This window comes from Tubulanus polymorphus, chromosome 4 (genome assembly GCF_964204645.1).
Source record: "Tubulanus polymorphus chromosome 4, tnTubPoly1.2, whole genome shotgun sequence".
NCBI classification, from domain to species: Eukaryota; Metazoa; Nemertea; class Palaeonemertea; order Tubulaniformes; family Tubulanidae; genus Tubulanus; species Tubulanus polymorphus.
In genome coordinates, this window is record NC_134028.1 from 10,473,268 (window position 1) to 10,499,165 (window position 25,898).

The 25,898-nt window shown below is 38.0% G+C and overlaps 1 protein-coding gene across 2 annotated transcripts; it reads left to right on the top strand.

The window, feature by feature from the left end:
* The first annotated feature begins 365 nt into the window (after positions 1-365).
* LOC141903710 (uncharacterized) lies at positions 366-25,852 on the top strand. Of its 2 annotated transcripts, XM_074791954.1 has the most exons (10): positions 366-520; positions 2,971-3,030; positions 7,091-7,211; positions 7,524-7,671; positions 7,757-8,279; positions 10,186-10,316; positions 15,801-16,010; positions 20,571-20,660; positions 24,826-24,934; positions 25,585-25,852. In XM_074791954.1, the coding sequence occupies exons 1-10, from the start codon at positions 457-459 to the stop codon at positions 25,824-25,826; spliced, it is 1,698 nt and encodes a 565-aa protein (XP_074648055.1). In that variant the 5' UTR covers positions 366-456; the 3' UTR covers positions 25,827-25,852. The 2 variants fall into 2 exon arrangements, with proteins under 2 accessions (XP_074648055.1, XP_074648056.1); XM_074791955.1 differs by lacking the exon at positions 2,971-3,030.
* The last annotated feature ends 46 nt before the right edge of the window (positions 25,853-25,898 follow it).

Consider the following 25,898-nt stretch of genomic DNA (forward strand, 5'->3'; position numbering starts at 1 on the left):
TCCCATGTCGAAACTGCGGTTGAATATAAATTGAGAACTGAGATAGCCGAAACGAAATTTGTAAAGGTGATTCTGAGCCATCCGATATGGACAATTCCGATACATAGCACCAATACAAAAAAAATCAAACAAAGTACCGTAACAAAAATATACACAAATTATACAAATATGATTAACAAAAATGACTCAGCAGAATGTGGATGCGTAGTTATTATGTGATTGATTATTAATTATACAGTTTGGGGATTCAATAATCTTAAATCCTAAGTAAAGTCACCGCTCGTAGTACGCCGTCTATAATCTGTGTCAAATTACACCGCCTGATAACCAATTCAATTCAATACATGACGCAACCCAAACCCGGAAATAAATTGAATCAAAACTCATAGCTAGTCAGTCACATGGCTTCCGAACGGCGGTTCTCGTTTACTCTGCATTTACTGATGAATTGAATTAATGCCTAAATCAAATTATCAATCATTCCGGTTACCATTTGTCTGTACATCAACGATAACAATAGGTTAGTAGGTACATCGTCATCCGTACGTACATCTTTTTTTGTAGGCCTACTCAACTGCCAGTGCTTGCTAGTTAGTTACCAAATCGTTGATGGTTGGTAAGCTTTTTATAATCGGATGCACAGGGGTTTGGCGATGGGCTTGGATTCTATTTCCGGGTTGCTGATAATCTCGCAAGAATGGCGCTAAATATGAACTGCGAATAAATTCAAAATAACACGGAAGGAAATACCTTGTGTTTATATTGTTTATTTATCCGCTCTAAAGTTCCGATAAACAATCGGTCGTTAAGGATCATCATCAGACAGTCGCAACGCTTTTCTATATAAAATCGCTTGATAATGATCATTAACGACCAATTTTTTATCGGAACTTTATAGCGTAGGCCTATAAATAAACAATATAAACACAAGGTATTTCCGTGGTATTTTGAATTTATTCGCAGTTCATATAGGCCTATAGCGTCATTCTCGTGAGATTATCAACAACCCGGAAATAGAATCCAAGCCCATCGCCAAACCCCTGTGATCGGATGGGCTGTTTGTAAAAAATATTGATCGTAAAACTAATAAATCACAGACAGGTTACTGATTACTGCCAGTGCCAGATGGGTAATGATATTTGCTCACAGGCACTCGCCGATGGGCTTGGGATACGGTTTCTGTAGTCTGAATACCAGTCGTTGTTACGGTTCCCTACAACGTCTGACGCTCAAGTATCATATAGGCCTAGAGGTTAACTCCTGTTAATTGCAATGCAACAACTGATTTTAGTGTCAAATCAAACCTTTGTACTAAAATAAATTAATTAGTTACCTTGTTGACTTTGAAAACGTGTTTTATAATAAAATTTTTGATGATTTAAATCGCGAACTGGAGAATTTATTGATTTGATTTGAATTGAATTGATTGCCACTATCGGGATTTCCAATACGGGCTAAATTAATAAAATGTGAAAATTCAATGAGTCTCTCTAAAATTACTCTAAATGTTATTTTTTGTTGATAAAACGCATAAATTTTGGTCAATTTTAACCTTAATAATTTGAAACAAGAATAATATCTGCATTGGTATCAATGTCGGTCCAAGTTTAAGTTCTAATCCGTTATTTACACTCCCATCATGCACCACGAAAAGCCGCCATATTTGTTATGTTGCTTCACTTCAACTGTTTTTTGAGGCGACTAATCAAAAGTTTTGAGCTACTACGATCGTCAAAAGCTACTTAGGATTACAAATTTATGCACTAACAATAGTTAACTTCCATCTGATTACAGAACAGTCAGTTTGACGTAAGTTGATGGTGTTTTAAGGGGTGAAATAGACGCTCAAAGCCTCGTCCCTCAAAATGAGGGACAAAAATTAACCTTATATGAGCACTTTCGCCCTAGACGTTGTTTGGGGAACAACGGCTAGGTACTAGACTACGGTTTCTGGGGTTTTTGATAGTGTTTCCGTGTTTTTTAGTGGTTATTCTGCAATAAATCTGAGAAAAAACGTCTTAGTACTGACGTTTAAAAAGATAGGCCTAATTGCCGCTGGCTCCACACACGGCGACCTCACAAAACACTAACAAAGTTCGTTTTTCAATCTAAAATTAAAAACTTATTTTCTATGACGCTTACTAGTGATATGACAGTTATATATCCTATTATTTCATCCGACTATGAGACACTATCGATTTGTGAAAAGTCTTTAGTAATATAAAAGAAAAGGTATTTGACGATGTGTGAGTGTATAGGAAAAACTTTACAGGCGTTGAGATGGCAACACTAGGTCACACGGGCACCTGCTACAAGTATTCTCCTTCTATATTCAAATAAAGCAGGATTTCGTAATGACATCACTCAGCGGTTGAACGACAATCGGTGACCTAGTGTCTCACAGTCGGATGGAATAATAGGATATATAACTGTCATATCACTAGTTAGTGTCGTATAAAATAAAAGTTTTGATTTTAGATTGAAAAACGAAGTTTGTTGAATGTTTTGTGATGTCGCCGTGTGTGGAGCCAGCGGCCATTATCTTTTTAAACGTATCAGTACCAAGACGTCTTTTCTCGGATTTATTGCAGAATAACTACTCAAAACACGGAAACACTATCAAAAACTTTCCTTCATCAGAACATATTTTAATCAATAGCTTAACATGAAAATAAATCAAACATACGCGTCATTTAAAGAGATCGTTATGTTTGGAAACATGGTTTTTACATCTAATGTCAATCCTAACAAACTATATTGGTATTCACAAATCCACCCTACTGGGTGGTTTTACAACTCAGGCCGATCTCCTCGCAGCAGGTACTGGTATAGGGGAAGGAACATTTGATAACACTGGCCTTTCAAAAACAGGGGTAGATGATATACCACTAGCACCCTGTGATACGTCTTCTGGTACAGGTACCTTCACAACATTTCTAGGTTTAGATACAGGAATTTCAACATTTACAGGTAATTCTGAAACAACGCTCCTAGATACAACTTCCCTAGGTGCAACACTTTCATCACAAGGTAACATATGATCCACATGTACAAAACGTATTTTTCCCTGACCCTTTACCAAATATGTCAGTGGACCTTTCCTAGACATCACTTGTCCACCTAGCCATTACTCTTTACCCCTTCGGTGATTTCGAACTAAGCAAGGCTGAAACTGTTCAAAATCACGGACAACTTGTCCTGGTTTGTCATGACTCTCATTAATACGCTCTTGTTTGTCCTCCATATCCCGAGGCAAATTGGGTTTTAATCTTCACCTGGTTCGAGGCTCACGTTTTAAGAACAACAATGCAGGTGTCTTCTTTGTAACACTATGAGGGGTGTTTCTATAAGCAAATGAGAAACTAGCCAATCTATGATTCACACTACGATCCAACGACCCATCTAACACTTGTTTAGCTAGGGCTCGCTTCACAATTTTAACCCCTCGTTCAGCACTACCATTTGATTGAGGATGGTATGCCGGTACAAGAACCTGTTTAATACCATTACTTCTAAGAAAATGCTTAAACTCTTCTGAGGTAAATTGAGAGCCATTATCTGACACTACTCTGTCCACTAATCCATAAGCGGCAAACCAGGGGCATAACATAAATCAGCTTTTGACAACTTTTGGGAGAATGTGACGATGGGTTTTCCCATCCATCTGGCATTTTGTGACTTAAAACACAACCTAACCCCACTGTGGAGGCGTCACATGACAAATACATTGGCTTGTCTGTATCATAATGCACTAACACTCTATCACTGGTGCACAACTGTTTGCACCGATTAAATGCGTCCTTGCATTCATCCGACCACTGAAACTTTGTATCCTTTAGATGTAGAATAGTAGATAGATAAATCAGCCCCATCCTCAATGAGGTACTTCACCTGAAATTGTACCAGACCCAAGAATGCCTGAACTGATTTGACACCTGTGGGTCGGGTGGGCTAAGCGAATGGCTGCCATTTTATGTATGGCTGATACACGGGTGTATCCCTTCACCATCAACCATATTACCCAATTATGCTAATCGCCTCAGTACTTCATCTAAGAGCCTAAAATGCTCTCTTACCGTCATCGTGCCGATACCTATATCGTCCATGTTACATACAACACCTTTCAACCCTTGCAAAATCGTGTCCATGACTCTTTGAAAAATTGGGGGAGTTCTTGACACTATGAACTGTGACGTTTGAGGCTCATATAATCCACAATGAGTAGCAAGAGTCAGGTATGTTTAGCCCACTTGGGACTTTAGTCCCAGCAGGCTATTGCGTTCACTTGTCGTCCGTTCGCACGTCCGGTCATCCGTAGACGGAATCCAGTTATTTTGGGAAGTTTTGAAGACGCTTCAATGTAATGTCTTGATATTTGGGTTACACATGTATCTACCCTAGCCACATCTTCAGCCCAAAAACTGGCCCTGTCAGAATCAAGATGGCCGACTGGCAGCCATTGTTGTTCGCCAAAATCAGCACTTTTTACACACTTTTGAAGTTTTTGAGGGGAATTTTGAAGACGCTTTGATTAATTACCTTGATCTTTTGTGTATATTTGAATCCCCCAAGGGCCCATCAGCATAAGAAAAATTGGGTCGATCGGACTCAAGATGGTCATCATATGACCTTTTTAGTGCCCAAAAATGTCAATTTTGGCCGGAATTCTGGGTCCTGTAGCTTCCTATTGGTTTGCCATTTCTCATTGCAATTTGTGATGGGTATTCTTTCGAAAGGGATGTTTTATACCTTTTATACCTGATTTTTGATCAGCCAATTATGACGCAATTAGTGGACATCTTGGTGTCATCTGTACTCATTGGTAGATGGGAAAAGGTTTTTCCTCATTATATTAATACTTAAGCATATTGTGTTACTACAATCAATTGGAAAGTTGTAGCCCATCACGTGTTCTATGATTTTGGTGAGTTTCAAGGTCATTGGTTTTTGTAGATGGCCACCAAGGGGCGTTTAATAATACAATAACTTAGTATTTCTATATTATATTTGTACCTATGCATATTTTGTTACCACAATCAATTGCAAAGTTGTAGCTATAACATCGTCTATGAATGTGGTGAGTTTTAAGGACATTAGTTATTCTATATGGTCACCAGGGGGTGTTGAATAGTAGAATAACTTAGTATTTCCTTATTAGATTGGTACCTAGGCATATTTTGTTAACATGATCAATTGCAACGTTGTAGTTCATGACATGTTCTATAATTGTGGTGAGTTTCAAGGTCATTGGGTTTTGCATAAGGTCACCAGGGGGCGTTGAATAGTGGAATAACTTAGTATTTCCATATTAAATTGGTAACGAGGCATATTTTGTTCTCGTAATCGATTACAAAATCGTAGCTGCTGGCATGTTCTATGATTGTGGTGAGTTTCAAGGTCATTGGTTTTTGAATATGGTCACCAGGGGGTGTTGAATATTGAAATAGTTAGATTGTTTAGCATTTGAAACCACTTCTTAAGTGGGCATGATATCCCTAGGCCCTAGTTGTATATGGTCACCAGGGGGCATTGAATATTGAAATTGTTAGAATGTTGAGCATTTGAAACCACTTCGGGGGCATGCTGTCCCTGGACCCCTAGTTTCAACTGTGTTTTGCCCTTGTCATCCCCTAGCGTTGGTATAACCCCATCCGATTATAGAAGCTTTCCACCAACCCACCAACGATAAGGCAAATAACTAATGTAGAATTATTATCTGATACATGAAATAGACATGAATACGCGTTATAGGCCTCACTTTGATTACGGGAAGTGTGTATCAGTTTTCACGTCTGTCAATTACAATGCAATGAAAATATGTCGCTTCAAATATTCAGTAGGGGCCTTAGCATTTTCTCAGATTATACACACTCACCTTTTCCAAGATATGCCAATAACAACAATGTGTATAGATCATTTTCAAATAGCGATTGGTTCCGTCAAAAACATCTCATATATAAACCAGAGCCAAAAACAAATGAAGCGTCAGTCAATTTCGATCGTCGCGTCATCTTGGTTTAATCGTGTACTGTGGGGTTGTTGTCGCTACATGGCAGCACAATACGGCTTAATCAAACCTCTGCGGAGCCGTTACGTTTTTGTTTTTTAGCGTTGAATCTCAAAATAATTTTTTTTTTCGCGATGTTTTCTTTTTGTGTTTATTTTCTATTGACATTTATCTAGAATTTTCCATTTAACGCTATGCCTCTAAATGAAATTGAAACGAACATTCGTTTGATTTGCTGGAATTTCCTATTTTTTTGGGTATTGCCCGCTGCCCGGCCCGCTACGGTGATTTTCGATTTCATACAAAAAAAACCGCGACCACACGAAATCTCAACTCTGTGATCGATCATTTCTCAAGGAAACTATTTATGAAAAAATGAAATCGCAAGATGTGTGAATATTATAGCGGAATGACAAAAGGCTTCGTTCGCGAGCTTATCGAGAAAATAGGGAAGCCATCATGTGTTTGGGCGGGTAGACGATCATTTTTGAAATGACAGGCTACATGTTGCATATCACAGTGTACCGGGAAGATGTTTCATATTAAACTTTCCGCCTAGGATCGCAAATTATTTCGGGATTCGACCCTAAACATCAAAATGTAAAAGCTCCACAGAGGTTCGATAAAGCCGTAATGTGCTGCCACGTAGCGGCACAACCCCACAGTACACGATTAAACCAAGATGACGCGAAGATCAAAATCGACTGACGCTTCTTTTGTTTTTGGCTCTGGTTTATATATGAGGTATGTTTGACGGAACCAATCACTATTTGAAAATTATCTATACACATTGTTTTATTGGCTTATCTTGGAAAAGGTGAGTGAGTGTGTAATCTTTGAGAAAGTGCTCACCGAATGTTTGAAGCGACAGATTTTCATTGCATTGTAATTGACAGACTTGAAAACTGATACACACTTCTGCTAATGAAAGTGAGGCCTATTACGCGTATTACGGTAGTCAATCTTGGACAGTATTACCGACTGAGGTTTGGGCCTTTCAAATTGATGACTGAGATTTTTTGTGTATGCCGCGGTCACCCCTGAAATGATAATTGTTGGCACAAAGCCTATTTGATTTTATAGATTTTAGAATGTATGGGAAATACTGCAGTAACTATGCGATGGACAAAGATTACCAGTCACTACCTCCTGATTTCCTGTCCAGTGATCACAGTGACTGTGAATCAATTGATTCGGATACAAGGTATTTGAGAAATTTATAAGTTTTTTAAGATACAGTCATACTCGATTGAGTCATCGTTCATTATTATGATGATGACACCTTGTAAATTGAAATGGAAATACTAACCAGGACAACAAATGCAGATGACTTAAGTACGACTTACGGTACAGTATGTGTTTGACTGTAAAAGCATATGAATTAAATGGAATTTCAATTGAATCTGCCTCTTTGGTATGGCCTTAAGGTTTGTGGATCTTTCAAACTGCATTGTACATTCAGGCCTAATGTTAAAGATTGATTAATGGAAATGTTTATTGATATGTCTCTGTTCAGGTATGAAATGGAAATTGCACTGTATAGTCAAATTCACCATGAAGTAAATGATTCCGGGAACGAAATGTTACACAACGTTACTGTAGAAACTGCAACTGAAAAAAACCATGAAATAATAGTTATACCGACTGCGCCTATTATATGTCAGGTAGACTAAGAGTGAATAACAGCTAGCCCCGCACAAGTTTGGGTTTCTGTGTATGTAAATATTTATCTGTGTATATCTATTTAAGGAAGAAAATAAAAAACCAGGGAAGTCATGTGTGGAAATCCAGCCCGTCAAAAATAGGAAAATGAAGCGAAAAGAAAAAAACAAGAAAAAAGCTATGTCAGATTGTTTATCAGAATTCTTACATCGGGATTTAGATATTAAAGATAAAGTTGTGAAAAATTCAGGAATATGCAAAACAAAATCGAAAAAATTGAAAAAAGAACCAAAAAAAGTAGAAGGAAGACTGACAGAAAACTGTTTAGATAAATCATCTAATAGGCCAAAAAATACGACTAACGAAGTTATTCTTGTACATGATGATGCATCGAACAAGAACAAAAAAGACATGAAGAAACAACAGGAAAAAAGGACAAAAACTGAGGAATTATTTGGATTAGACTCAAGTGATAATGAAAGTGAAGATGTAATTTGTTTAGATGACCAAGAAAATGACAATTTGGATATTCAGTTAAACAATATTGATGTAGGAACGAATATCGTGTTAGATTCTGCTCAGTTAGAAGGTTTAAACGAAGTTATTCAACGTAAGTTTTGATCATTAACTTACAAAAAATCTAGTGGATTGTATCAATGCATCTACAGTCTCAGATATTTGATACTTGATGATTATGATTCTTTCAATTTCTGATCCTCGACTCTTTCAACTGTATTCAGCGCTTAGGCCAAGAGTAATTTATGAGTGAAAATGAATGGATTAACAATGCCCAAAATTTAATCAGATATTTATCACACAACACTTTCAAACCACAGTGGAACCCTGTACAACGAACTTCACGGGACCGGAATATATGTTCGCTTTAACTGATAGTTTGTTTTATCCAGTATGAAATCAATCAAATTTTCTTACTTGGCCTATACCCGATGAATCATTGTATCCGAATTCGTTATTAAGAGGTTCCACTGTATAATGGTGAATATCAGAAAGTGAGTTTCTGGGCTGTAGATTCATTCCTGTGTTAATGATATTGGGTTTGGGTTGTTTTTTAGCCCTCTTGAAGTAAAGCCCCATAGAATTAATTGCATTAACTTTGTACCTGTTTGTTAGTTCGTTCGCAGAGGGTTTTTGCCCATTTCAGATGTAGCTATAGCAGGTTGAATAATGTATCTACCGTAGATGCATCTGTAGCCCTAAAATTTAGCTTGATCTGAATCAAGACGTCCAAAAATATGGAAGGTTTCATGGGGGAAATTTAACAAGGGGTCCAGGGACAACATGCCTACTTGATAATCTGACACTTCAATATTCAATGTTCTGGGCATGATCAGAGTACGATTTAACTAGTAATTTGAATAGTGATCGACATGAACGATGTAGGACTGCCGTAAAAAACGTATTTCCATGGATTTTTCACATGCTTGTCTTCGTTCTCAGAAGGTCAGTCCATAAAAGATTAGCAAGGACTTTAGGGGGGGTGCACGTGCCCCCTGCGTACCTTAAGGGCCTTTCAAAAACAGGGATGAGAATTTCCCGCGGATTTCAGTATTAAAAAATATCAATTTTCCAAATAGTCCAAAAATTATGTAAAAGTAAAGCGGGGGTTGATGATCTCACTCAATTGGTCCGGTGCGATCGGTAATCAGGTGAACCGTAAGCGTTCATTGCCTGTAACCGTAAGCGTTCATTACTTATCGTCCCGTTTCAATGCATATTCATTGCAACACTGATTTAGTATCTGCTACGATGAATGTGTATGTATTTTATCGATCGGACATGCACGCACGGCAGCAGTAGTAATGTATATAGGCCTACTTACTGTTGCCGCGCGTGTGTGGCGAACGCCTTTAGATTTTATACACTACTGGGTGATGATTTTTAGTGAGCATTCATCGGCGCATTTTAACTGCAATAATTCAGGGCTTGACCCGTAATGCATGAGATGAGATGCTGAATGTCATCGAATGAGGATGTGCCACATTGGAACTTGCCATTGCCTTAATCGTTCATGGGTTCTAGATCGCTCTAAGTGCTCGGAAAACGCTTTTAATTTCTAAATATTCTTGGGGGAGGACCCCCAAACCCCCCGAAATAGCTTCGCGCCTTACGCGCTCGCGATTGCTGACGGCGTCGCCGTCAACTGCTCCGCGTGTGTAACTCAAGAAAAAATACTGCAGATTTTATAGGTCGGCGTTCTCATCTCTGAAAAAAGACGGTAGTGCTCACCCATGCATGACTTATTTTTGCATTTCAACATCCCATCCTTGATATTGCATTGCATATTGCATTGAAACCTTTGCATATTTTGTAACCACAACTAATTGTTAAGTTGTAGCCAATTAAGCTCTGTAATTGCAACAAGGTTCCAAGTCATTTGTTTTTGTATACATCCATCAGGGGCATTGAATATTGAAATTTCCAGACTGTCAAGCATTCCACTACAACTTCCAAGCAGGCATGGTGTGTCTGGACACTACATTTTAAGTATTTTTCAGCTGCTACAAATTGGAATATCATAGAATCTGATCGATATAATAGTCAGATCATAAGTAGATCCAGATACTTTATTGAATGTATGAATTGCCGGAAAAAAGGACACTTATCAAAATATTGCCCTCTCCCGAAGGTAGGTATATGGCAATTGAACATTTTGTATGAAAAAATATGAACTGAGGTTCATGCTGCGCCTGTTGTAAGCGTACCGTACCCGTACACCCACATGTTGATGCCGACACCGTCCTCCACTTCAAAAGTTATGAACAAAATATTAGAAATATTTGTGATCCGATTTACACCAAATTAACCCTTAAAGTAAGGTATTAAGTATCGGTTATTGTGCCGAAAATTCCAGATTGATACACGTCATAGTTTTTCAAGTAAGCGTATTTTTAGCTCTCAAGGAACGAGAAAGCTATTATGAGCTTGTCAGCATTGTGACGTGTATGTTTACCACGAACCAAAGCATCATTTTTACAGTCATTGAATTAACGAAAGATTTGATTAATGGGGTTAAGTATGCTGCAAAAATGCGGCAACTTTGTGGTCAAGATTATTTCACATTATATTGGATGATTGGTGATAGAAGTTGATCACAATAATATCAAGATTTTTGAATAATATTTTATCAATAATTCGTTCGGATAAATTTATTTTACAAGGTGAATTGATATGCGGATGACTACATCACTTGGCCTGAACAGGCACCTTGTACCAAGGGTCGGTACCGTAGCGGTCTTAAATTCCTTGTTTTGTGCTGGGAAAGTCAGTGGGAGTCTTTACATTTGAAAAGATGGCAGACAATGGTCTGAAAGCCTTACATTTTTACAGTTAGGCCGAAATTATCGCTGAGATGTATGGCAGTGTGGCGTGCTTTAATTCATTTACTGCAGAGGTATTGCGTAGCAACAGTCGGTTTCTGGAGATTCCTCATTAACTCATTGCCTGCCAAAAACGTACTGGTACGTTCAATATCTCCCATCACTTGCCTGCCAAAACCGCACTGGTACGGTTGACTTGTTTCTTAACTTTTCTTAACTTAGTTTCTTAACTTGTTTCTTGACTTGTATCTCGATAGATGGTGAATTCATCGCACAACACCAGTTAGTCTATTGCCCTTTACTACTAAAATAAACCATCAGTCGTTCTATGCAGTGTGTTAGTGACGTCATCTATTAAAATGGGGGCTGAACACGCATAAATGGGCATAGTTTCTGCAAAATACCCCCTCTGCACTGGTGGTTGCTGCAGATTTAATCACTCTAAGAAGAAATGCTGCTTATTTTACATGAAAAAGCAAGACCAGATGAACAAAATAAAACAGATTTGATGAAGATATCTCTTCTAGTTTTTGTTTTATGAATCTCTAAAAAATATGGAAATCCTGGCAAATTTCAGCATTTCCTGAAAAATAGGCCTGGCAGGCATAGAGTTAACAGGGTTCCCTATGCATCGCAACAACCAATCAGAGCTACGTGCATTGCTACAGAGTCCCGTCGATAGACTTTAGTAACACATTTTCCTTGCCAAACTTGTATTCTAAATCTATATTGTATTCTAAAATTGATTTTTGGTGCACCAGTGCTTATTTTGGTGAATAAGACATGCGTATAAATAATCGGATGAATTTTAAGCAATACTTATTTGCATATAGAAAACACCGAACAGGTGAACTAATATTGTTTAAGATATAAGTAATCGCCATCTATCATCTGGACATGGCTTGTCTATAGCGTTCATGTCTTCGTATGGGCATGGCATTTCGTCATGACGCTGCGGCTGGGGCTGGGGCTGCGGCTGTCTTGATAGGCGCGACGGAACCGGTCTGGCTTTACTGCGGATTCTCGGCGCTCTGTCCTTGGATTCACAACACGCTGATGTAGCTGCAACGGTTCATTGTTTTGACTGTCAATGAATCTACTCGTATATTACAAATTGCATCCGTCTATCGTTCACTGGTATTTTGAACTTCCACTTATCATCTCATCTATGCACTTCAGAAGGCTGTGGTAAAACCTCTTGGCCCATGGGCAAATTTTATTATTTTGAATGAAATAAAGTTATTAATCGATTTTCATTTAAGTTGTTATCAGTCCAATTATTATTAAAAAGTCTTTGAAAGTGATAGACATTGGTCATATAATCAGCCATATTTCACTTAAAGAGCATATGCCATCAAAATAGAATATTGTGTTACATTTATTTTCATATGTGATGTATTCACAAATATCAAATATGGAACTGGTTTGAATTTTAGTTCAGCCAATACTGAGAATTATGACTTTTAAATCTGCCATTTCAGCACGTGCTCACTGTTATTGTTTATCTTAGCAGGTGCGTGTTTCTGACGTCATCTCTGACAAACGCTCGAGGCTTTCAGTCATTTCACTAGACATTTCATGCGATACTTTATCGTTTTGGGAGTGATTTGAATTAATACACTCTGACCATTGTATAGTGTTGCTACCGTTGTATATGACATGATAATCGTATATCAGTGAGTAGCGCTGTAGGTCAGTGAATATGGTGTACAAATTGTGTTTATTTTATTGATTATACATAGGCTACGGGTAAGAGCGTGCACACGTGCTTGTGTTGATTGTCATAGTTAACATCATAAATAGCGCCACTCGTGGGTTGAATATGAACTATACGCACGGAGTGAAGGATAAATAGATGACTATTCCGCTAACTGTTATGGCTAATTCGTGCTCCTTTTTGCAATAAGTAACATCTCAGGTTGTTATATGTATACTAAAGTTTCATCTGGTTAAGAAACGCGGAAAGTACAATCTTGATGGCATTTGCCCTTAAAACTTAAAGTAAAACAAATCGATCTGACGTATTTGTTCCTGCCTACCACTGTCCGAGGCATCATGTGTCACCGTAGTGCCCAGGGCAGTTAAAGCAGACAGATCTGCACAATTTAAAGAGTAGTAGAATGAATAATGTAATATGTTTTCATCGATATTATAAAAAACTGTACCTCGAGAGCACAGGACCTTTGGTCCTCTAGCAATTATGTTGATTGACAGGCAGGCTCAGCTGCGCGCCTCATTTTATCGATGACAATTGCTATTTTGGAGAGGGACTGTTTGATGTGTTCGAGTTCGGAATCTAAGTATTGAGGGTGACATCTTGTAAGCTCTGAGGAAGAGATTCGCAGCTTCTCAAATTTTAATGTTCACATCACAAAACGAAAAGTAATGAAGGTATGGCAGTATACCGGAAACCTACTCATGCCGATGCATGATGCGTCGGCATGAGTAGGTTTCCGGTATACTGAGAATCTTAAGTGAATTACAAGAACGAGGAAAAAGTACATCGAGGAAAAGAGTTTGTCCATCTTTCTGGTGTTCGACAGTAAACTTGAGAGTTGTAATATGAACCATTGAATTGAAAATATGAATCTGATGTACAAATTTTGATAAGTTCTATTATACAATTGACAGGTAATTCAAAGCTACTAGTGAAGTCGGGTAACTTTCTCAGAAAGTTTTTTTTCATAGAAAGTTTAAAGAGGGGGCTAGAGGTACATTGGTAAACAAAAACTTAGCATCAAATGATAGAAATCGAAGTCCTGTAGGGTTGACGGTTTTTAAGTCTGTCTAAAAGTTCAGAACTGTGTTTGAGATAACTATCAGAGAATGAACCTAATAAAGGCGATATCTGTTTAGCGAGATATTTGGACAAACGATAAGAAGGAGGGTTGCATGAAGAATCAATAGCACGATTACTGACACTAAGGGCGTGTCATACAACGATTTATTGTGTGAAATGTGTTAAATGATTCATCGGATTTTGAAATCCAATGCATAATATCAAGATGTCTGACGAAAATGTGGGTTCAAAATGGGGAAATTAACTTCCGTGTTCGCCACATGGCTGATTGATTGATAGCATCCAATTTTTAGTGATAGTCTGTTATTAGCACGACTGGAATACTTGTTATATCGTCATTAATTGAAGTCATTTTATGTACGTTCGTAAAGCGATCTGTTTTTGAGCCTGGTTATCTGTATTACCGGTAGTTTGTTAACTGCTGCACAGTGAGTAAGGCACGTGCGGTACTGTCGTGTTTGCAATATCGCCTTATACGCGTTCACTGTGTGTATTTATCAGTAATAGATAACGTGCGCTACGGTGTAGGTCGTGCATGCCGCGTACATCAATGATGCTTGAGTTATTACATTGTTGAGTCACATTAGCCCACTTAGCCTATGCCTGCCTACTAAAAACAATCCTATCGTGAAACTATTAAAAACCATGTCAGTCAATAAACTTCATTTTGTTAGTAACCGGCACTGCCCTAAAGTTCTAAAGAAGCCCTAAAGGAGCTTCTGTCCTGATTGGTTTTACATGTATTGTTGTCCGTATGAAAAACCTCCGATGAGTCCAGCCTCTCAGCAAGTTTGTACTGGGTACCGTATTTTAACCAGTGACTCATGCTTTCACTTAGTTTCAGTTGTTTCATGTCATTCTCGGGATGTGCTAAAATTATGCACATTTGTCGAGTCTAAAATTCATTCGAAGATTTCATTCTCGTTAAAAGTCAGTTTCATTAAAAGTTCACACTGACCAAAATCAAGTCCATTCTTGATAGATTCTTGTTTATTTTTCAAAGAAGAATTTTTGCATACCGATAGGCCTACACCATCACAGATTTTTACTTCACACAGTTTAGCGAGCCACTGGACAATTTGTCCTTTATTAATGATAGATAATGTTACATGAATATGTGATAATCCCTCTTGTGAAAGTTTAGCTGTAATGAATAAACGATAACTAAAATATTAGCAATTGAAAAGTTGAAATTTGAAGGAATTTTCGCAACGCGTAGTTCCTTTGATAAACATGATAGCGCTGATGATGACATAATAAGAGCTACATGATCAATTCAAGCCAGCATGAACTTCTAGCTTCCCATTGATATACATGGTATTCAAAGTTCTAGTTATGCCTGTTTATATTGTATGACCTGCTTTTTAGCCCACTTGGGACTTTAGTTCCAGCGGGCTATTGCGTTCACTTTTCTTCCGTCGTCTGTGTGTTCTTCCGTCCGTCTAGTCCAGTTATTTTGGAAAGCTTTGAAGACGCTTCAATGTCTTGATATTTGGGTTACACGTGCATCTACCCTAGACACATCTTCAGCCCAAAAACTGGCCCTATCAGAATCAAGATGGCCGACTGGCAGCCATTGTTGTTCGCCAAAATCAGCACTTTTTACACATTTTTTAACCTTTTTGAGGGAAATTTTGAAGACGCTTTGATCAATTACCTGGATCTTTCGTATGTATTTGTATCCCCCAAGGGCCCATCAGCATAAGAAAAGTTGGGTCGAACGGCCTCAAGATGACTGTCGTACGACGTTTTTTGTGCCCAAATATGTCAATTTTGGCCCGACTTCTGAGTCCTGTAGCTTTCTACTGATTTGCCATTTCTCATTGCAATTTATGATGGGTATTCTTTAGAAAAGACTGGATATTGATTGATTTGAATGGGATTTTTGGAAATAATGTTCCTTTGTCTGTGCTTTGTTAAGTAAATTATGTTCTCACTTTCATCAGCTTTTTTGAGGGAAATGTCATGTAAGAATCTATTTTTTTTTTTTCAGAAGCAGAAACCATGTTTATATTGTGGTGAATCGAATCACATGTTTCGACAATGTCCCAATTCGTTGTGTTATAATTGTTATAAACCGGGACATGAAAAAGCTCTATGTCCCACGGAACGCTTTAACCCTAGACGTAAATGTACTCGATGTCAAATGCCTGGACATAGTAAACACAGCTGTACTGACATTTGGAGACAGTACCATGTTACTGTAAGTAATGTACCATATATTTGTTCTCTCAGCCACCTAGTAATTGATGTCATGTAGGGACCAAAACCTGGGTTACCCCAAACCCATGAAGTTCTAACAGCTACATTTGTCCTTCGTGAAGAAGGCTTTTCGATCATCGCCCTAAGAAGGAACTCAGTCTGAGACTAAGTATTGAGGTTATAACATTTTATCACATCCTAGGTTTGAGTAAATGAATGACAGTAGTCAAATTTTACCAACTTTCTCTCTTGCATCATGTATCATGCAGTTAATACATGTATACATAATTCATTGTACTGGGGGAGGGTGTTAAGAGACCATAGGAATCCTGCAACCTCCTGTTGCAATCGAGGAGCCCACTTAGGCCATCCCAAAATAATGGTCTGTTTGCCGTAACCCAACTGACCCGACTTCAAAGGTACCGAGTGAAAACTTTTTTCAGGGATTCATTGATTGAATTATATTTTTGACAAAAAAATGTATGCAGCCCGCTTCAACTAGATAATATACACATGGCCTAGTTTGAGTTTTCAAGGAAACCGGCAGTCTTCCAATAAGTTGCCAATCATTCTGGTGACTATATTAAAGCTGGTTAATGTTATTACGTGCATATATTCGATGTATTGTTTCATTTTGAACACAGAGATGACGCTCCGGACGAATTTTGAATTTTAAGATTACTCTTTAAAACATAGCTATGAGACAAATTTCTTGTGCACAACACTGATTTGTGTTATTGTTTTCCATATAAAAAAGATGATAAATTTTTTTGCCCTGAAATTTTGTAAAAATAAATTTCTTCCTACCTACCAACTCATCCTGAAAACTTGAGTTGGTGGTACGGCAGGCAGAATTTGGGATGGCTTTATGGGAGGGGAGGAACCGCACGGTTCACTAGAAGTTACTCGGTTTTCAGCCTTCAATTAAAAACTGAATAAAACTGACTAAGTAAATTATTAATGAAAACTATACCGATATCTGAATAGAAAAATGAATTTATTGTATATTTGGTAGATCTTGTAATGGATTGGGGGAGCCTAAAGGTTCAGCTCAAAGATCATTGACAATGTAAAACCAGGGTTTCTGTGAGGCTTTTTTTTAGTCCACTTGGGACTTTAGTCCCAGCGGGCTATTGCGTTCATTTTTCGTCCGTCCCTAGACGGAATCCAGTTATTTTGGGAAGTTTTAAAGACGCTTCAATGTATTGTCTTGATATTTGGGTTACACTTGTATCTACCCTAGACACATCTTCAGCCCAAAATCTGGCCCTGTCAGAATCAAGATGGCCGACTGGCAGCCATTGTTGTTCGCCAAAATCAACACTTTTTACACATTTTTGAACTTTTTGCGCTTTGATCAATTACCTTGATCTTTCGGATGTATGAGAATCCCCCCAGGGCCCGTCAGCATAACAAAAATTGGGTCGATCGGACTCAAGATGACTGTCCTATGACCTTTTTATGCCCAAAAATGTCAAATTTGGCCCGAATTCTGAGTCCTGTAGCTCCCTACTGGTTTGCCATTTCTCATTGCAATTTGTGATGGGTATTCTTTGAAAAGGGATGTTTTATACCTGAGACAGGTATTTTTGATCAGCCAATTATGACGCAATTGGCGGCCATCTTGGTGTCATCAGTACTCTATCGTAGGTGGGAAAAAGTTTTTCAACATAATATTGATACCTAAGCGTATTTTGTTACCACAATCAATTGCAAAGTTGTAGCTCATGACATCATCTATGATTGTGGCAACTTTTAAGGCCATTAGTTATTCTATATGGTCTCCAGGGGGCGTTGAATAGTAGAATAACTTAGTATTTCCATATTATATTGGCATATTTTGTCACCATGATCGATTACAAAGTTATAGTTCGTGACAGGTTCTATGATTGTGGTGAGTTTCAAGGTCATTGGGTTTTGAATATGGTCACCAGGGGGCGTTGAATAGTAGAATAACTTAGTATTTCCATATCAAATTGGTAACGAAGCATATTTTGTTATCACAATCAATTACAAAATCGTAGCTGCTGACATGTTCTATGATTGTGGTGAGTTTCAAGGTCATTGGTTTTTGTATATGGTCACCAGGGGGCGTTAAATATTGAAATTGTTAGATTGTTGAGCATTTGTAACCACTTCCCAAGTGAGCATGGTGTCCCTGGACCCCTACTTTTCTGTTGAACGGACATTTTGCCCAGCCAAAAGTGGTCCTATTTTTCCCTAAATCCTGAAAATTCCCATTGGGGAATTTTTTTAATGAAATTGATTATTCGTTCTTTAAAGATATTATACAGTATGTAGTATTCTCATTATGTCTCCCTGTTGGGAGGAAACATTATTTTTCACTGTGGCCACTATCCCACATCTCATTAGCGCGATACATGCTGCTATTCTTGGATGAATTTTTAGGCCAGCCGTTGGCTGAGCCAATTACTATATAAATGGAGCGAATTTAAATGACATGGATGCCAGAGCAAATGCTCTTTGACTGTGCAACTGAGCAGATATTCATGCAAATCATTCATTAGAGCATTATCCAATCTCCAGCCCCTATAAAGCTGAATTTTGAAAGAGGGCCTCGTTAAAATTTATATGAGCTTTTCCGCGAAAATCTGATCGCAAAAATATCTGTTTTAAAAAGACAATCAGAAAGCAAGAATCCTCTATGATTGGCTCAGCCACAGAGATCAGCAGGTGTTCACGTGAACCTGCGGTATCGTCTACCATTTTACTTCAGGTTTTAGAATGCAGAATGCATCATTTGCCATTTTATGAAAAAGTGACAGACTGGCTGTTATCAGCCATCAAATATGGCCACCAGGGCATCCATCTTGAATTTCTTGTTAGCGCGATACAGTCTAGAATTCTTGATGGATTTTCATAAGATTTAGTAGGTTTGGATGCGTGCGATGTGTGCCCTTATTGAAAATGGCGGTAGTTGGTAATATGGCCACCAGGGCAGCCATCTTGAATTTCTTGTTAGCACGATACAGCCTACTATTCTGGATCGCGGTAGGTAAGTTGTCAGCCCCCCTTGAAAATAGTGGTCGTTGGCCATCAAATATGGCTGCCAGGGCGGCCATCAATAATTTCTCAGCATGATACATACAGCCTACAAGTCTTGGTATAATTTGATGAGACACAGCGTGAAGATTGGGACAGGTGGGATGTCTGCTCCTATTGAAAGTAGAGGTTATCAGCCATCAAATATGGGCAGCAATCTTCCAGTCAATGGTATGATAAACTCAGCTAAGTCAATTCAGCTTGTCCTGTGTCATCCTTGTCCATTTTTGCTGAAAAAACCTTTTTGAGTTTTCAAATGTCGGCGCATGGTCAGACGACTTAGAAACTGGCTGCAAAACAGCAGCAAAACAACATGTCTGTTGGCATTGGCTCTAATGAACATACATAGTGGCCACGAAGTAGATTATGATCGCACTGACGACCTGTTTGGCTGTCTGCACCCCTGGCGCATGAAGGTTACAAGTCTTATTTTTAGCTCCGCTGTGACTGAAGGTCAGTGGAGCTAATGGGTTAGGGGGTGAGCCGTTGTCGTCCGTCCGTTCGTTCGTTCATTCGTGCGTCTGTCAACTTTTTCTTCAAATTGCTATTAGTCCTACAGTTTTAATCAAATCAAGTCCAAATTTGGTATGAATGTTTTATGGACCAATACCTACAAAGTACAGAGCCCTTTTTGGATTTGGCCAAAGGGGGGCACCCCTAGGTATGCAGCTTCCATTTCTTCAAATCACACAGCAGAGCTATATAAGCCGATAGGCTCCTTGTTGACTCTTAAAAGGCTGTTATCTATTTGGTAAAGTCACCAATTACTTGTCTCTCGTAGAGTGCAGCGCAGCTTTGATAACCCATTGTCCATGGTTGCCCTGGCACTGCAACTCACTAAAACATGAAATTTGATATAGAAATACCATATGTATTCAGGAAATTGGCTATTTTTGTTTATGTTGTGTATAGGTTGTGAGTTTAAATTTCACAGTCTTGTATTTCAATCGTTTGATTTGAGATATTTCTGAAAAGATTTCTGAAAACAATTTGATATAAATTTGCTGTTCAATTTGATCATTGGTGGTGACTTGACTACATTACATTGAAAAATCAAAACTTTCCCAGCTACGCCCCTCTCTGTGTTCAGTATGCATTAATGATGCACACAGGACAGCGAGCGATGTGTGGAATTAGCGCTGGTCTCCCAATAAAAATGGCTGCTGACAGGTTAGTTGGCCCATGATTGGACGGCCTCAGATTGCACCAGAAAGCGCCTGCTTGCATGAAATTTCCAGAACCCCCTTCTTTTCTACAAAAACCAACTCACCAAAAAAACCCTGGGGATGGCCATGGTTCTGGGCCAAATTTGGTTCGGGCCATATAGCCCGGCCAAAGACACTTGTGTGATCGCGGCTATAGATTACCAACATTTTACTTGACATGACTCCTGGAATTTTTTACTTGGAATTCCAGTTGCCCTGAAGTGTATGAACCCTAAATATTTGCTCCCTTGGCAGGAATAATGTAATGTTAGTAATGTATGTTTTATTCACAGACGGAACCTGGTGCACCGATTCAATCGAAACAAAAACAGAATAAGAACGTAATGTGTTGTAATTGTGGAAAACGAGGACATTTTATTTACGTAAGTAGCTTAGATTCTGGCTGGAAAACTAACCAGCATACCTGAGACTGGTATTTTTGATCAGCCAATTATGACAGGATTGGCGGCCATTTTGGTGTCATCAGTACTGATTCGTAGGTGGGAAAAAGTTTTTCCACATATTGATACCTAAGCATATTGTGTTACCACAATCAATTGGAAAGTTGTTGCTCATAACGTGTTCTATGATTTCGATGAATTTCAAGGTCAGTTGGTTTTGTATATGGCCACCAGGGGGCATTGAATAATACAATAACTTAGTATTTCTATATTGTATTTGTACCTATGCATATTTTGTTATCACAATCAATTGCAAAGTTTGATTTTTTTTTGCTCTGGATACATGTTGCCATAATCTTTTCAGCCATCTTGTCGGTTGCTATGGTCTTCTAGAATGCTCAATTTTTCACTGTTTATTCTATCGGAAGTCTGTTCTATACATCAGTTTTGCTACCAGGTTGATGTTGGATTTATCTTCTTGTATATTAGTAACTGAGTCGGTATGTTCTCTATTTTCTCAAAAATTTGTCCTTTTGCTGGAACTCAGTTTCCTTTGATCTCTTAGGTACAGGCAGCGCCCTCTCTCCTATCATCCCTGTTAATTAGAGAATGCGTTCACACGTAAACTGCTCACTTGATGCCTTACAAAAACATTACTTAAGGGGGTCATGAAGAGGTTTTTGAGATATGGCTATAAGTATTTTTGTCATCAATTATAACCTATTTGTTGATTTAGTGGTCACAAAATTATTTTTGCATTCTTCAATTACTGTTAAAACGAGACTTTTGATCAGCCGTGCTGAGTAACAATTTGCACAATTAAAGTGCAAAATAGTGACTCAAATACATTATATTCCAATCAAACCTCTGGAGTTAAGGAAGCCAACAGTTGTTATTAATAGACAATCGAAATTATTCCATTTATTTAATTTTTATTTTTATTTGGACCTGACGCCTCAGAATGAAGGAATATTTCTACGTCATGGAGCAGCAAGCATTCATCATCATTTAACAGTCATATCCTCTATATTTGTTAAAGCCGCGAGGAGGGGATGACTGATATAGACATAGCAGATATTTCTGTGGGTAGAGATAGTTTTTTCCAGTACTGGACCAAAAAGCGTCCTGAAACCATAAACTTCGTGGTTCGTGTAATATTCCAGCCCAGCCCGTGTTATAGTAATGTGTGCTGCATACATCAGAGCAAAGTCAAATTAAAGAAGAAATTTTTAATTTTTGGTTTACCTTTGTCAGCAGTATGAGGTTGGCATTGAGCCAATTCATGTAAAATCGCGGTACGAACATGACGAACCTCCATCGATGACATGGTCAACTTTTTTTAAATTTGACGAAAAACTTTTTGGCAAGAAAATTCTTAGCTCTTGTGTATAAAATTGCGATGACCTCGATTAGGGGGGCCTCGTCTCTACGAGGGAATGTAATTGGCTGTTTTTGGTATATACGGGGAATTCCGGCGCTACTAAAATAATTATGGGGAAGCCATTTATGGCGAACGTTTCGTTGGACTAGTGTGTGCTCATTGCTGGTGAGAATATAATTATTTCACATATCGCCATAAGTATTGTTTCAGTTAATACCTGGTGATTGTGTTGATTGAGATTGAAGTGAAGGAACACGTGCGCGGGACGGGAGTGCTAAACATTAGACTGTTGCGCACACTAACACACGGTCATACTAGACTACTATATGGTGATGCTGTAACCGCTGCTTGGCGCGTGCACGTTTGGTATGATAACAGGCTGAATAATCGTTGTAGCAGAGGATGAGCGCTGCATTAGATAGAATTTGTAATAAATTGTAATTTCTTGTGACCTGAAAGTACTAAGCAGCAGACTATAGGTATAGGTCGAGGTCTGAATATTGTAGTGATAAATTCCAGGATTTTAAACGATCTAATAGTAATACTATGCCGGGTGTTTTAGCCATACATTGGAAGAGGTTTCGTTCCCAGGACTCAATATTCAGCCACCCTCTGACATGTGACATTATATGAATTTTATTTGAATATTTTTTCATATTGTGAAAAATATTTTTTTGAAAATATAAAATCGTTTCCCTGCCGGGCCTACCTGTACCCTACGAATTTTTGAACGTAAACCATAAACAAATGTTTATCTTTGGTCTTATTTGACTACAAAATAATTCTTTAAGAAAGATAAAATACAATATAATCTTCTAGAACTTTGAAGTCACGAATTAAAAAGATTTTTCAAGCAATGCCCTTACTCCAAACAACCTCTAGCTTTCAAGGTAAACCACACTTTGCCCATGGGCAATTTATTTTTCTTGTCTGTGAAACAAATTCAGTGATAAAACAAGCAAAAAAAGTTTTTCACCTCCACCGAATGAGAATCCTGGCTTGAATGATGAAAAAATCGAAAAACGCAAGGTTCTTTTTTGATCACAGTGTGCAGAATTCGAACTTTCCAAGAATCATTTGTTTGGGCATATGTATATTGCCCTATCGACAGTTCCCTCTTCCTTCAAAAAGTGATTTTATCTCACTGAGGGAATTTTTTTTAAAATTTCCTCCTCCGAAACCATATTTTAATAGGTCTACCCCGTAAACCAAGCTATTAAAAAAAGGCCTTACGTAAGTTTTTGCTTTACCTTTGTTAGCGATAATGGAGTTGGCATTGAGCCAAATATGTAAAATCACGGTATATTTTCTTATGTGAGCATTTTTTTCATTGGTTCCTGGCCTAAATGACATATAATTGATTTGAGTGAAAACATGCAAAAATTCTGTCGATGGCATGGTCAAATTCGTTAAAATTCTTCAAAAATGGTTATGGCGCTACTAAGGTAATTATGGGAAAGCCGTGAAATTGTGAACGTTATATTGGACTAGGTACTGTACACGTTCGAATTCCCAATGCTCATTGCTTGTGTGAATATAATTATTTCACATCTGCAGTCGGTATTGTTTCATTAAATACCCGGTGTTTGTTTTGATAAACCACTGAAGTGTAAGCGAACATTCACTTACGTGCGCTAATCAGTAGGCTGTTGTACACACACTCTGCTGCTTGATAGCGTATTGTAAGGAATAAAAGCCACTTGTCCGGGGGGGCAAGCATATCTGATATTTCGCTTGCCCCCTCCAAAAGCTACTTGCCCTACACAGGCAGTCCGATTGGTGTTACTATCATCCGTTGCATCGAGTGGGAAAAAAGCTTTTGTAACATGAAATTGCACTAGCCCGGGGGACAAGTGATAATGATAACTTGCCCTGATGAGAATATACTTGTCCCGGGCAATCGGGCAAGTGCTTAGATCGAACTCTGCAATATCAATCGCTCATTACTATATGCAGAACAACTCACTTAATTTCGGATCTGGGTTATTCGGATTTTGAATTCAATTGTGCTACTTCACTAATCCCATTTGTCCCTTTAAATCAAAGAAAAATATCTGTTTTATTCGCATGTAAATTTTCTTAATTCGGGCTCAAATTTCAGTACCTTTAGGAAATTTCGATTGGAATATTTACACTTAATTCTGATCGGTAATCTGCCTATAGCCCGAACAATCTCCCGATCTGACACGAAGTGTAACAAGATGTATTTCACTGCAGTGTTTGTTTGCCGTGCATTGTATTGATCTTTTATCATAGCAGAAATGTGTTAGTCGCTCAACTGACCTCATGTGTAGGCTGAAAATACATTCGGTGATATGTTTCGATGTGCATACAGTACGCCTCAAACGTTTGTCAATAAAATGGCTGAAAAAGAAAAGGATACACGTCACGTACAAATTATGATGAAAAATATAAAATTAAAACGTTTCGTGATGAACTTGACATAGCAATGGTAATTAGCTAATGAGAAGTAGTTTATAGCCAAATTTCTATGAATCTACAATACTTCATTTGTCATTATGTGTGAAGTTACTTTGTGTGCGTAACATTTGCTTCTAGTATATGTGTGCGCGAAATTTGCTTCTAGTATACCACATGGACGTTATTTGCAAAAATGATTGAAAAGCGACATTTTAGTGTGTACTAACCAAACCTGTTTGTCTTCAATGCCCTGAAGTGTTTATTTCTATGTCTCTGTTTTCCTTTTAGAAAGTATCTTTAGTTAGGGTTCTAATGATTTAGATGTACATTTGTTTTACTTTTTAGGATTGTAGAATTCCATTAATGGATAGTTTTAAGTTCCCATATTATCCATTTACTGCCGAATATGATACATATGATGTATACAGAGCTCGAAAACGGAAACATAAAAGTGGTAAGTGGTTGCACTCGGTAACCCACTATCATTCTGAATAGTGTCTTAACCCTTTTGTTACGTGGTACACGGTCACCGGTGACTTTCGTACCACAGCTTCACTATGTTGTACATGGTCACCGCTGACCCGCATTTTCATAGAGAATATTCTTGCAAAATATTCTAAGTACTTCAGCTACTTTGTACAAACAGTCGTTTCGAAAATATATTTAGTGGTTTGATATTAATTGATGTATTTCTCTAATTGTGTGGACTACCTTGCTACATTAAAACAGCCATAATTTTTTTATCAAAATGAATTTAACCACCAAATTCTCAGATAATCATCAGAACATACTGCAGAATAGAATGGCAGGCTTTGTTTAGCAATTGGTGGGCTATCCAAATTTAATCTGAGATTTTTCTGAAAAACTATAAATTATGCTAATTGGGTCATGTGACACACATAATTAGTATGAAAATTAATTTTTTTATCACCAAAATGTTTGGCCCCTACGTTGCCCTACAGTACCCCTTTCATAACACTTATGGTATCTTTATACCAGGGGTTTTAGTAAAATCACAAACATTTCGATTTCTGGCTCAGTACAGTGGGTAGTTAGGGTTAATGAATAGTGACTTCACGAAGCTGTTGTGTCTTTCTATTTTAGATTCTGGAAATGCAGGGAATGCAATTAAGAAAACAAATCGAATTCGAATTGACAGGTGTCATGATGTGTCTGAAAAACGAACTCGGCAAGAAAATAGAAAACTGAAAAAACTGTTGAAAATGCAAGCAAAATTCGAAAACTCATTTCAGGGCAAAAAAACTATTAAGAAGAAAAATAAGATGAAAATAAAAAAGAATATTGAAAAGAATAAACTTAGAAAGAATGAAGAAAGTAATGGCTAAATAAAGTATTGAAAAGTTATATATTTTGATATGAATTTGTAATTTTCAGCCCATTTGCGGTGATATACTAGT

Coding starts and splice junctions, on each gene's coding strand:
- LOC141903710 (XM_074791954.1), top strand. CDS start 457: ATGCCTAAATCAAATTATCAATCATTCCGGTTACCATTTGTCTGTACA. Junction 10,317..15,800: donor AATATTGCCCTCTCCCGAAG/GTAGGTATATGG, acceptor TTTTTTTTTCAG/AAGCAGAAACCATGTTTATA. Junction 24,935..25,584: donor AAAACGGAAACATAAAAGTG/GTAAGTGGTTGC, acceptor TTTCTATTTTAG/ATTCTGGAAATGCAGGGAAT.